Raw genomic sequence first — 12,951 nt, 5'->3', positions numbered from 1 at the left:
TTTGTCCTGATCAAAGGGTGGTTTTTGTTTGTTTGTTTTGCTTTTTAAGGCGAAGGAGAGGTTTTAGAAAACAATTGTGATTAAATTCAGTCATTAAAAAGAATAACAGGAAGTCAGAGCATTAAGTGGGATGAAACTGGAAAGCAGCCGTCTACATGAAAGCATCCAAAGGGGCAGAGGGTTCCCTACCAGCCCCTCTGACTTGTTCCTGGCCTGGAGAGTCCTGGACACTGTCAGGCTATGGAGCAAATGAACAGATGCTTCTAAAAAATATTATTTTTTCTTTTTCACTCATAGCTTCTGAATCTATGGACTAAGTAAGCCTTTATGACATTTCTACATGTATCAGTTGGGAGGGAAAAAAACCCAGCCATAATAATAGCAATGAGAATAGGAATAGCTATCACATACTGAGCACTACATAGAAAGTGCTCTATGTGGACAATCTTATTTAATTCTTGCCATAATGTGATAGTTGATGTCATTATAATCCCCATTTTACAGATGAGGAAATTGAGAAAATAAAAACAAACAGTTTTTCTTCTATGAATTCTTACCGTTTAACTTCACAGCACCAACTCACTACTTTTTTTTTTTAAGTTCAAGGACTAACATCGAATAAGAGCATCTAACCCCCCTACCACCCAAGAACAGATACATCAACATCTGATCAATACTAGAGTCAGAAAATGACCTGGTCTCCTCTCTAAAAGGTAGAATTCTGAGGGCCCTAAAAGAAAGATGGAAAAAATATCTCTTAAAGACCAGAACTAGTATGAAACTTTTGCCCTCTGACCTTTCCATGTTAAGTTGAGCCTTTAGCAGGCCTAATTTCAAGCTGGGTGTAGCTTAGTGGTAGAGCACTTAACCACAAAGAGAAGGGCCAGGCCTTCCTCGTCAGCACCACAGACAAATGAGCAAACAACCCTCTTCATGACATCATTTTCTTCTTCTTCAAGACATTAACAGAACTGTGTGCCATAAAATCCATAAAATCTCAAGCTGTCAGTTCCCTAACCTCACAGGGCTGTGCTCTCCTTTCAAGGGACCCTTTGGGAGGCTCTGGCTAGCTGTGACTTTTCCTAGTGGTCAAAAGAACTCAAGGGAATCTGTCTTGGTTGTAAACCATAAGGCTGTGGTTCACTGCACAGCATCATATAAACTTGTCTTCTCTTCACCAACCTTCAAACTCTGCCAAAAACACTGCCTGAAAGGTGGATTATCTCTTTAAGATCCCCAGAACTAGGCTGGTTTGGACTAGCTTCCCTCTTCCCTCTTCTTCCATATCTCCTTTGTTTCTCACTTATTGGATATCAGGCCAGGCCCGTATTTGATCTAAACATGTGCACTAGTAAGTTTCACATGCTTGTTCTCAAAAAAGAAAGAACCAAACATCACAATACATACACACACACACACACACACACACACACACACACACACACACACAGAAAGAGAGAGAGAGAGAGAGAGAGAGAGAGAGAAATGGTGTGACTAAGTTAGAAAAAAAAGGAGAAAGGGAAGAAGGGGCAGAGGGAAAGAGTTAAAATCAAGATTTGATCATGAACCCTAAACTCAGAGCTTAATAACATAAAATGAAGGTCTATGAAGACCAGAGAAACATGGGGACCATGGAGACCAGGGGTGTATTGAGATCCCTGAAACATTTATAAAGTGTTTATACTTTTCTTTTCAGGAAAGTAGAGCCTATTGCTTTCATCAGATTATTAAAGGGAGAACACTTTATGTTTCCATGATTTAGAAGACCTGATACACATTGTAGGGACTCAGAAAGTCTTTGTCAACTTTATACTCAATACCAGCAGAAGTGGTGCATGGCGGAGAGGTGTGTGAACGCTCAGCATCCATGGGGCTGAGAGAGCCCACATGACTGCTGGTCCCACATGCCGAGGATAGAAATAGCACAGCATCAGAATGGCTGTTATTGGTGAACACAGTGAAAACAGATCTAGGAAAAGGGCTAAAATTTAAGTTTAAAACTGACCATGGCAAAGAGCTATCCCATTAGCAGGTGGTCTTCAGAACTTACTGGAGAAAGAAGAAAGAGGGAGAGAAAGGTCTGTGAGTTGGCTCAGCAGATAAAGGAGTTGAGTGTGATTCATGAAACCCAATGGTGGAAGAGGAGAACTTCTGACTCCTATGCACGTGGGCTGTAACATGTGTAGAGCCACACACACAGGCATAAAATAAGTAAATATAAAAAAGAGAACACAAGAATAAGAAAGACAAAACAGAGGAACAAGAATCAAATAGATCTCCCATTGGTGAGAGGGTCCCCAGGAGAATTCAAATGAGGCCTACAATGCTATTTACCAGATCACAAGGTAGCCACCAGGCAAGACTGCTAACTAAGCTACTCCGCCCCTGGAGAGAGAAGCGTGGGAAAGAGGGGTATTTGCCTCATCAGGTTCCTTCCTGCTGGCAAAGGCTTTGAAAATGACCAACACTGGGATTCCATGACACATTAACTTTCTTGTGCTGAGATTTGCTCAGAATCTCAAAGTAGTGTCTCAGAAAAGAATGTTAGGTTGATGCCTAACCTTCTATTAATGCCTTCAGGATGTTCCTAGCTACAGAGACTTGCTATAAACACTCCCTTGAAACCTTGCACCCTAAATGCAAGCCATTTGTTTGGGGAAAGGAATTCGTTATGACATCCTATATTATATTTATGAATAATTTCTATGGTTTGGTAGTGTTAGGTATTATTTAGTGACTGATAAATGAACCCAGAGTATTTGGGTTGGAGTCCCAGCTAAGTGATCTAGCTAAAATTACATAAGCCACTTGTTTCTTAATTTATAAAATGGAGAGACTGGCATGTATGTTTATATCATATGAGACTTTCCACCTTTTATATACCAAATACTATATCTAAGTTTGAAGTTTAACCTATCAATGGATTCTTCCAACATCATTAAAACAGATTAATGCAAGAAAGCCATATCTCTCTAGTATTGCATTTTTAGCTGTCCTCACAGGGCAGCTGGAATGTCAGTTAAGCGGGGGAGTGGATTGATCTTAACTTCTTAGAATTAACATAACCTATTTCCCAGTAGGAGATTCTGAGAACTTTAGATCCTTATATGTAAAAAGGGGAATTCAAAAGAAGGTAGGCCTACCCAGCTTTAACTCAACTTCAAATTATATATATAAAAAAATAAAATCCCTAAGACCACCATTGAACTAATATAGCAAGTAAATGCATGGCTTAAAACCTGAAGGTTTTCTCAGTCTCCCTCTAAGATTTAAGGCAGCTTTCTAGCTGGGCTCATGTGACAACCAAGGATTAGCCTAGTAGGTCCGGTTCTCTCTTTCTCTCAATTCTACCAGCCCCAACTTCCAGACTCTTTCAAGCTTTGAACTGAATCCCCAGTAAGGATGAAAGTATGACTCCAGAGCTTGGAAAGCCAGCTAAACAAAAACTCAGAAGCAAGGCGATTTTCTGGTTGCTTTTCTCCTCCTTACCATGGAGGAATCATTAGCCTAAAAGTTTTTCCACCTATCCTAAACTGAGCTCCACTGAGATGTCACTTAGTTTATTGGTATCTTTGACCACAGCAAAAGACTCCTTAACTCCCTCTTCCCTTAGAAGGCCTGAAACAGCTTAGGAGATGAAAGAAATGATAGACTCTTAGGTCTCACTGAATGAGGCCATTGTCCCTCAGACCTGGTTGTTGTGGGAGCTTCCAAATACACCGAAATCCTGCTTCTGGGATCAGAAACCGGTTTGCCTCTTTGGTACTGTTGTCTTTGGGTTTATCATCTATGATGGATGCATTTATCTGAGCACTGTTTCCAAATGCTGGACCCTTAGTCGCTGCCTTCTCGCCATGGAAGGACATGTGGAAGCCTTGAGGCTCCTAGAGAAGGCCACGCATGGGTTGGTGTCTCTTCACTCACCTGGGACTCTTGAGATCCCTGCCAGGCTTTTCACCACCCGTCACCTCTGAGACTGCTTCCCTTGGGTGGTCACCCTTCATGCCACCGCCATCGGTATCAGGACAGGCTTGACCACCTAAAAGGTAACAAGATGGGCAAAGTTACGTGGTTGTCTGGGAAGAAAGTGTGAGACTGTGCACTGGGGTATATTGCAGGCAGTCAGGGTATGGGAGGCTGGGAGAAAGGGAGCAAGCAGTCAGTCAAGGCAGGGTCGGTCCTGGCTCAGGAAGAAAGCTTTTCAGAGATAACCACTTGCTGCTGGGAGGTCCCTGAGATAATCTTACACGGCAGAAGTATGCTTGGAATCGAGCTCTGGCTTTGCTTCTAGTCTGAGTCAGGCAAAGCAGAGCAACCTAGAGCAAACATACGTCCTCAACAGAAGACTGAAGGGGAGAATACAAGGTGTGTGTGTTGGGGGGAGACTTTTGAAATGAGGTGGCTTGAGAGGCGGAACAGTGACGACTACAGTAGGTAAATTGGGCCTGAAGTGAGACAACTAAGCCTGGCTTGGGTCACTTGCTTCTTCTCATTGTAGACAGGGGCCGTGGAGGGGGCTCTATGACTCCTTTACCCTATTTTTACCTCCAGAGACAATCACTGGTCTTGATTTTTAAGACAGGGACAAGCTCCGTTAGTGAGTTGGCTTGAGGGACTACGTCTGGACTGCAGTTTTTCTAGTACTTAACACAGCGTCGCACTACTTTGCTTCCAGGGAAAGGCAGACTGGGGCCAGAGGCTGCCGGCTCTTCTACAGGCCCCTTCAGGAGTTGGCGTCAGATGCAAGTGCCTGGAAGTTTCCATCAGGCCCGTGACTCAGTAGGTGAGGGGTTACGCATTAGAACTTTAATGACTAAAGTGACTATGCCCCCTCCCTTTGCCCACCTCCCTCAGCAATGACAAACTGAGTTCAGAAGGAAAAATGGGCTCCCACTGTCCCAGAGCTGATGTAATCTCCATACGCAGGAGAGGAAAGATGCAAAAAGCCTCTGATTTTCACTTATTGAGGAAAAAGGGGGAGGGGGGGTAGGGGAGGGAATCTTTCCACCTTCCCTCTCTGGAATGAGAGATACCCCCCCCCCCCGCTTCACAGGCCCCCAGCAGGACCCAAAGTGAGCAGCCTCCGCTGTGGGCTGCAGCTGCCTGGGAGCAGCCGCAGCAGCAGCACTGGCGGCGGCTTTCAGACAGCAACAGTTGTCTGGCTGAGGCGAGGCGAGGACTCGCTGCCGCACGACGCCTTCCGCCGCTGCTCTGGGGCCCTGGAACTCCGATCCTAAGTAAAGCCCGGGTGGGAGAGATGGGGAGACCGGGAACACAGGAACTCTGAGCGGCCTGTGCTCGGGTTATTCAAGCCTTTTTATGCAAGTTCACTTCTCTGAGGTCACCTGGCTCCCAAATCTGGTGATGGTCAGGCTTTTGGAGAGGGAAGGGCTTCCTGGCTAGAAGGAGGAGGTGGGATACAGTAAGCAAAAGACAAAAGAGTAGGTGAAAGGACACAGTGTGCAGCTATTTTTAATCTAACGTGGCTGTTCCGCTTCTCCCTTCGAAGAGCTATCGCTCCACAGACGGCCCCAAGTGAGAGGCAGGAAGAAAATCCCCCCCAGCTTTTGCTTCCTCTCCTCTGCCTGTCCAGATCTTTGAGACCCTTTTACTCTTTCAGAAAATGCATTGAGGGAAGGAAAATGTCTTTTATCTGGGGAGGGAGAGCCTGATTTAGTCCTGGAGCCTTGAGTTCTCACGTTCAGTGCCTTCTCACGAACTGAGCTATTACCGTCTGCCTCTGTCCAGCATTCTCAGCAACCCTGAGCCATTCCCCCCTTTTCAGCAGAGGACAGGGAGGGTAGAGTCTAGGTGGTTAACTATGGGACCCAGAAATGATTGAGCACAGAGTTTGTTGAAGCAGAAAGGTTAGGATGCGGGGAAAATTCAGGCCCTCCCTGAAAATAGGTGGTTTCGCAGTCCTGGGGTCATGGTCTATCACACCCCTAGACCCATTCTCTATCTACTTTCATCTCCGTGGGCACTTGCGTGTGTCTGTGTGTCCTTCTGGCCCAGTCCCTAAGGGCAAGGGCGTCTAGCAGTGTTCCTAGCTAGCGAAGGGCACGGGGCACAAAACGTGTTGAAGGCCTGATTTGTGCCACTTGTAACCGAAGTGGTCACGACTGCGAAGAGTGGAGGGGGAGGAGGGGGGCCCATGGGCTCTCCCCTCTGCAGCTTGCCTCCCTCCCCAGGTCCGGGAGCCTCGAGAGGCCAGCATGGGGCTGCTACGGCCGCCACTGCTAAACAACCGCAGCTCCCAGAAGCGCTTTCCCCGCGGGGTTTTCCCTAGTTTCCGCCTGTTTTATCCTCTTCTGAGCTACTTAGTTTTGAAAAAGAGGAGATGGGTGGGTACTGGAGCCTGCAGCGTGCCTGAAATTAGGTTGAAGAAGGTTCAGGAGGAAGGCTCCGGGGAGCGGGCGGTGCCTGGGTGTTTTCCCCTCTTTTTCGGAGCTACCGGATTCACGGAGGTTCATCTCACCTCCTCCAGGTTCCGCGCATCCTAACCGAGGAAGCTTTGGGCCTACCGCCCCTCCCTCAAGGGCTTCCCCTCCCTACCATTTTGCAGACTCCTATCCTTAGGGTCAAAAATGACCGTAAAATGTCCTAAACTGATTCTTATTCCACGTACTGACTTGTCCCTATAATCATGCCCCTCCCCACATTTTATTGTGTGAGTGGGAATATTTGGGATGTGGGGTGTGGGGGAACGACACAACTTCTGTAAACTTTTATTACATTTTAGCTTCTTCTCACTTCTTCGAAAACACACGCACGCCACCCGCTCCAATTTCCCCTGTGACACAAAGTCGATTAAAAAGTTGGGGGCGGGGGACACGCCGCGGGAAGGCGAGTGACCAAAGCCTCGCGGAGCGAGGAAAGGACAGGAAGAAAAAAGCTGATTCTTCTGTGGAAAACGGGGAGAAAGACTGGGGAACTCTCGGATGGAGCCGCTTCGGGAAGGTGCCGGCTTCGGCGGTCTCTGGTAGCTGCAGTCATGTCGCCGAGCGCGCCCTCCGCGAATGCTTTTTGGGGTAAGGGCTTCCGGCTTTTGAGTTATGTACAGCAAGCCCAGACCGCAAAAAGATTCGCGAAGGGCAGTCTACCCGCTTCTTCGGTCCGCCGCCGCCGCCGCCGCCGCCTTCAGCCCAGCACGTCTCCGAACCCCGAAGCCGATGAGGCTGGATGTCACCGGCGCGCTCCTCCGCGGCTCAGCCTCCCCACCCTGCGCGCCGCGCTCCCCTCCTCTCGTCCCCAGACCCATCCCTCTCTCTCTCTCTCTCTCTCTCTCTCTCTCTCTCTCTCTCTCTCTCTCTCTCTCCAGACAGTCCGAGATCCTCCGACTCAACCCTGCACAACCTCAAAGAGGTAGCGGAGGGCGAGAAGGGTGGCTCGGAGGGGGACCCCAGATCCCTGAGCCCAGCCTCCACCTTTCTCGCTCCAAAACCCCGAGCCTCCGACCCTATCTAGTCTAACACCCAATTCCCACAACAGCGTTCTGCCAGCCCTGGCTGCAAGGTCTTGGATCCCTGAACAGGTAAGGTCCAGATTTCCCCCAATCCCCTCCTATCCTTCCTAGTCCCCCAGCAGAGGTTCCAGCCGTGACTACAGGCGCTGCGTAAAGAGAAAAACTCCCCCAGAGCACTAAATAAATACAGACAAGGCCGCCAGCTCATTGGTGTAGACTAAAATCGTCACCCACCAATCAGAAGAGAGCTCACATTTCTTTTTTTTTTTCCAGAAGGGGGAGGGAGAAAAATATTTCCATTTCTAATTATTCAACAAAACCTAGACTAGAACACATTAAAATATTGTTGTTCCAAAAACTGTCCATGACTCCCTCCCATTCTAGCCCAGGTGAGGGGGTGGCAGTGTATATTGGGAAAGAGGGATTCAAGAGAGCGACCTCTTCCATTGGGACTTAAGCCAGAGGAACCAGACGGAAAATGACTGGCAAAGATGAACATAAAATAAGCTCAAATCCCACTCTGGTTGGCCTATTTCTAGAAAATGAGACTTTCTCGAGTCCCCCTACCCCACTCTGCCCCTCAAAAGTTCTGAATGTTCACTAAGAGTGAAGCTCTTCCCTCCGCGCGACCCCCCCCCACCCATCCGGATTATGGTGTGTAATGGCCCATTTGCCTCAGGTGCCCTTTCACTGCTGCATCTCCCCCCTCCCGCCCCATTCTGCAAAATGTTGGGGGAATAAAAAGGGGTGAGCTGGGCATTGACTGCCACAGCGACAGGAGATTTCAGCTTCTGCAAGAGGGAGGGGGAAGAAAGATTGAAGAGGAAGGAGGGGGCATAGTCTCTCCTCTTCCCCCTTTCCTTCCTTCCCTCTAGGCCCCTCCCCCATTCCATCTATTCTAACTTTGAGCGGATGTTCTTTTCTTTACAGAGAAGTGCCAGTCCCCTCTTGCCTAGCCCCAGAAATGTCAAAGGAAGAATGCCTGACTCCCTCTCATTGGGGAAAACCTGAGTCTGGGTAGTTACTGCAAACATTGCAAGAACTTGGGTGCAAAAGTTTTTTTGTTGTTTTTTCTTTTTTGCCACCGGGAATCGACGTGTGCGCGCGCGTGTACACACAGACACACAGACACACACACATACACACACACACAAATACCCTTGGCCCATCATACCCTCAGTCTTGGTCCCCCGAGTTCCTGTCAGCCTACCCCCTCCGCCCATCCATCACCCTCCTACATTTCTGCGACCCACCCACCCTCCCACTGCATCCTCTTTGCTTGGTTCAGTTACGGAAAGACGCAAGCACACACCCTCCCAGCGTCTGCGCGCCACGCCAGAGGGGGCTCCATAGTCTGCGCCTGCCGCTGGCGTGGCGCGGGGCAATTGGGGGAAAAAAGTTCTGCTCGGCCGACCATTGAGCCTACCGACCACCAGGAGGCCAGAGCTCCAAATTCTTTCTTCTTACCTGAGTCCGGGAGTCTTGGGAGTGCAATGGTTCGGTATGTGCTTCAGCCGTCTGGAAGCGGCCCTCTCTGGCCAACTCGCTCCCCTCGTGCCCCTCCCCTCCCCCATGGGTGTCTGCCCAGCGGCAAAGCGGGCGCTTCCAGGTAAGTATATAAGTTACTGTACTGTGTGGGAGGGTCACGATCTTGGTAATTGCAGATCCCCGAGCTTAACCCCTGCGCTCCTGCCTCCCTCCAACTTGTTGAGGACTCGTTCGGGGAGCGGGAGAGGTAAGCTAGCGCGGCAGAGAGCGCTGGCCCAGGGGGTGTGTGTGTGCAGCGGGCAGAGAGGGGACAGCGGCACCGCAGGCAGTGGAGTTCAAATGCAACACCCCCTGACAGAGGTTTTCATTGGATAGGTCTTCCCCCCACCCCCGTTCACCCCTGGTTTGGTTCCCCCCCCCCAACTCCCATGTAGGGGACGTCTCCAGGCGAAGTCACGATTCCTTCTCAGTTCGGAATGAACTGTGACTAGAGCCATGACGCAGCCAGCGCGCATTACTCACTTTTTGCAGTCACGACTTGGGAATCCGTGCTGGTTCCAACCAAAATTACACCACTACCATTGAATTATTTAATAGAATCCAGTTTGGGGGTAAACTTGTGCATTGTGCCAGGCAGGGAAGAAGGGCAAGGGAGAGAGGGCTGGAGGGACATAAGGACGTGGGGTATCCCCCCCCCACATGACTCTTGGAAAACCCACCTTCATTGCTTCGTGTGCTGCAGGTGCTTTATTGCCCCCTGCCCCGCCCCGCAATTTCCTTTGCAAATGAGGCAGAATTTGTAAACACAGGGAACTGGTGGGACTGAGAGGGGTGAGGCTTGGAAACGGGAACTAGTATCTCCCCTTAGTGTGACGTGGAGGCCGGGTGGGCCAAGAGATTGCGAGCAGCAGCTTTGTTTCAAGCTTGGAATGTCAAGACAAAGTGTGGGTTACAGTGTTATTTGGTTATTCTGCACCTCAGTAACAGCCCTTGTTACTATTAGGAGCTGACGAAGACTCAGCATCAGCAATGAAACCTGTCCAGAAAGGGACCTCTTCGGATCTAAAATTAACTCAGCTCAACCTCTTTTCCCTCCAGGGGCTGCAATCCAGTTGCCCTGCATAGAGGATAGGTCGGTCACTCTTGACAGGACTGTTGCCAGGTGGATCAGAGATTACCTAGTCTCACCCTCTCTATCCTGTGCCCCCTCACAGACAACCTCACTGACCAGAGCTTAAGAAATTATATATATATATATATATATATATATATATATATATATATATATATATATATATATATAAATTCCTGCATGCATATAAGCTTATGGCAGACTGAGAGAGTGCTTCGTTTTCCCCATTCTACAGTTCACTCTTATGGGTCAGTTTGAGGAAGCATTATTACCCTATTCCAAGGAGTTAATCAGTATGGATGTCTTTGTGTGCAAGTGATCCCCTCTCCCAATAACTTTTCTCCTTCCTCACAGGTCTTCCTCACAAGTTCTGCCCAAGTACCTGGAGCTCATTGCAATGAATCTCAGAACTCACCCCCAGGGAGTTGGTGGTTTCCCCAGTAACATTTGTCAACCTTTAGAACAATCCTCCCTAATTTCTCCTGTTAGTGGTTTGCAGTGCTGCCTTACAGGCGCCAGGCGATGTTCTGAAGCCTGGATTCTCTATGCATAGTGCCAGCAGCTCCAGTCCTTCGGCTTCTAATACTCCCAATTCCATAAAGTCATTTAGAGCTCCTGTGACTAGGATGCAAAGGACGCGGGAGTAGTAAGTGACATAACACCCATCTTTACACCCCTCCCAGGAACTGCAGAATGTGGGTATGTGAGGAGACACGAGGTGGGAGGGGAACAGGGTCAAAATAAGCAACCTATAGCCTCTTATTTTGAGAATCATCATCATCAGAGAGAAATATTTCAAAACCGCTGGCGGGAAGGTGTTGGAGCCAAAGAGACTGAAGACCCAGCCTCTGCAGGAAAAGATGGTGAGCCTCTGGCTTCGGTCGTGGGTTCCTGGAGCACCCGGCCTTAGCTCATCCTTGAATCTAACACTTCGCTCCCTCTCCTTTAATTTTTTTTTTCCTTTTTCTTCCCACTCACCCCTCCTTTTCCCAAAGCTCTCACCGAAGTCACGACTATCCCCTTTGAACATCCTTAACCCCCTCCATTCCGAAACGCTGCTTTGCATTCAGGGAGGGGTTAGCTTCTGCTGGAGTCAATCCTGCCCCCTGGCGCTCGAAACTGAACTTGCTGCGGAGCAAGGAATTTTCAGCACCTATATTCGTGGACAGCTACCAAGGGCCGGATCTGTCAGGACCAGCCACGACCAGCCAGGACCAGCCAGGACCAGCGTCTAGGTGCTGATTTCTCAACTCAAGCAAGTAGAGAGGTTTGTCCCCTGAATGGGGATCGCTACCTTCTCTTTATTCCCTTTACCCCATGTAGTCATAGTCTATATTCTACAGTCTTCACCAATCTCGCATCGAGATGGCACATTAAATCGTGTCTGGCCACCCTTTAAGACGGAAAAAATAGGGAGGAGGAGAGGGCAGTAGAGAGAACCCAGCTCAACAGCGCCAACCCATAACGAGAGAGCGCGTTGCAGCTGCTATTGATTCAAATTTGTCAGGGTGATTCCCAACTCTGCAAGAATTCCTTCTCGGTTCCTTTGCATGCGACCCCCAATTCATTATATACACACATACATACACACAGAGAGCGCTACACCCTCACCCCTACTCAATCTCATTCTTCCACTTAGGAAGGGGCAAAAAGGCAGCCAAGAATGCATCCCGAGCATGCACGAAGTAAGCATCAGCTTATACTTACAGTCTGCGGCATGCACATGACATAATATTACTTACCCAAACGGGAATTCCTTAAGAGAGAGAAAGAAACACGGGAGGGGGATTGGGTAAAGAAAGGAGAGAGGAAGGAAAAATCCAACAATTAATTTCCAGACATGGTTGGGGGGGGGATGCGGTGGTGTTCAGGTTTTCTTCCACCCTCGCTGGCTTTTTATCCCAGTACAGCCCTTGGTCTATTTCTGGAACACGATCAAACCCAGATGCTATTTTTAGCAAGTACTGAAAAAAACCTGCACACACAAAGGCATTTCGCTGGAACGTTGAGTCCAAAACATTAAAGGTGCACCAAGCGCCCCCTCCTCACTTGTGTCTGCACCACCAGACCCTCTTGCGTTGCTGAAGATGTTTTTTAAAACAGAAAAATACCCAAATATTTCTTATATTCTCCTTCACATTAACTCCCGTATGCCTCTGCCTGTTGCAAGCTCCTCACAGTCTCCCAAAGCAGAAGGCGTTGGAGTGATTGTATTCTTAGAGCTTCAGGTCTCCATTGACCAGATCTTATACATGTTGGGGAAACAGGAGACACTTAGCCCCTTTCCCCAGAGAGCTTCCCTGGAAAGCTCTGGAGTCTAACACTATCCACGATGGACATCCCCAAATAGGTGTGTGTGTGCGGGGGGGCGATCATTCATACCCTTCCCACATTTCCCACACACGCTTTGCAAAATCGCGTGGTGTTTGCAACATACCGCCTTTGGAAATGTAAATTTTAAAAGCTGCGTGTGTGTGTGTGTGTGTGTGTGTGTGTGTGTGTGTGTGCGTGTGTGTGTGTTGAGTTCTAGTAATTCACTACGGGAGGGGGGGATGGAAAAATAGACTCATGAAGACAGAGCGGAGCAGCCGCCTCGAGTCTCCTTTGCCAGCCTGCGTCAGTCATCAGCTGCTGACGTCACGTGCAGATTCTCCTCTTTGGTGGGTCTGGTTCAACCTAGAAGAGGCTTCTGCTCAGAGACAGCGCTTTGTGTTCAGCGCAGCCACTGAGCAAGCGAAGCTGCCGAGGTGAGCGCCAACTCAGACTTGGGATGGCCATCAGCAGAAGAGGCACTGGGCATGATGAGGACCCCCGAGGGGCGTGCCTAGCCAGACTACCCCCTCCCCAAACATCCCGCTGCCCATTG

At 48.9% G+C, this 12,951-nt stretch overlaps 1 protein-coding gene across 9 annotated transcripts in view; it reads right to left on the bottom strand.

The window, feature by feature from the left end:
* The window catches only part of LOC146892637 (uncharacterized), an 86,203-nt gene extending 74,248 nt beyond the window's left edge, over positions 1 to 11,955 (bottom strand). For 5 of the 9 annotated variants that reach the window (XR_015739121.1, XR_015739122.1, XR_015739123.1 and 2 more), the window contains exons 1-2: positions 8,933 to 9,278; positions 3,925 to 4,039 (exon numbers count right to left, since the gene is read on the bottom strand). Coding sequence is in view for 5 of the 9 variants with exons in the window: in XM_087911356.1 (XP_087767482.1) it covers positions 3,925 to 4,004 (80 nt within the window). In the remaining 4 variants the exon portion in view is untranslated. Of the gene's footprint in view, positions 1 to 3,924; positions 4,040 to 8,932; positions 9,289 to 11,827 lie in introns of those variants that run through there. The other 4 variants (XM_085696648.2, XM_087911357.1, XM_087911359.1 and 1 more) reach the window with 4 other exon arrangements.
* Positions 11,956 to 12,951: the final 996 nt, after the last annotated feature.

Source organism: Myodes glareolus, chromosome 10 (assembly GCF_982192425.1).
Source record: "Myodes glareolus chromosome 10, mMyoGla1.1, whole genome shotgun sequence".
In the NCBI taxonomy this organism is placed as follows: domain Eukaryota; kingdom Metazoa; phylum Chordata; class Mammalia; order Rodentia; family Cricetidae; genus Myodes; species Myodes glareolus.
This window is presented reverse-complemented; position numbering and strand designations above follow the sequence as displayed.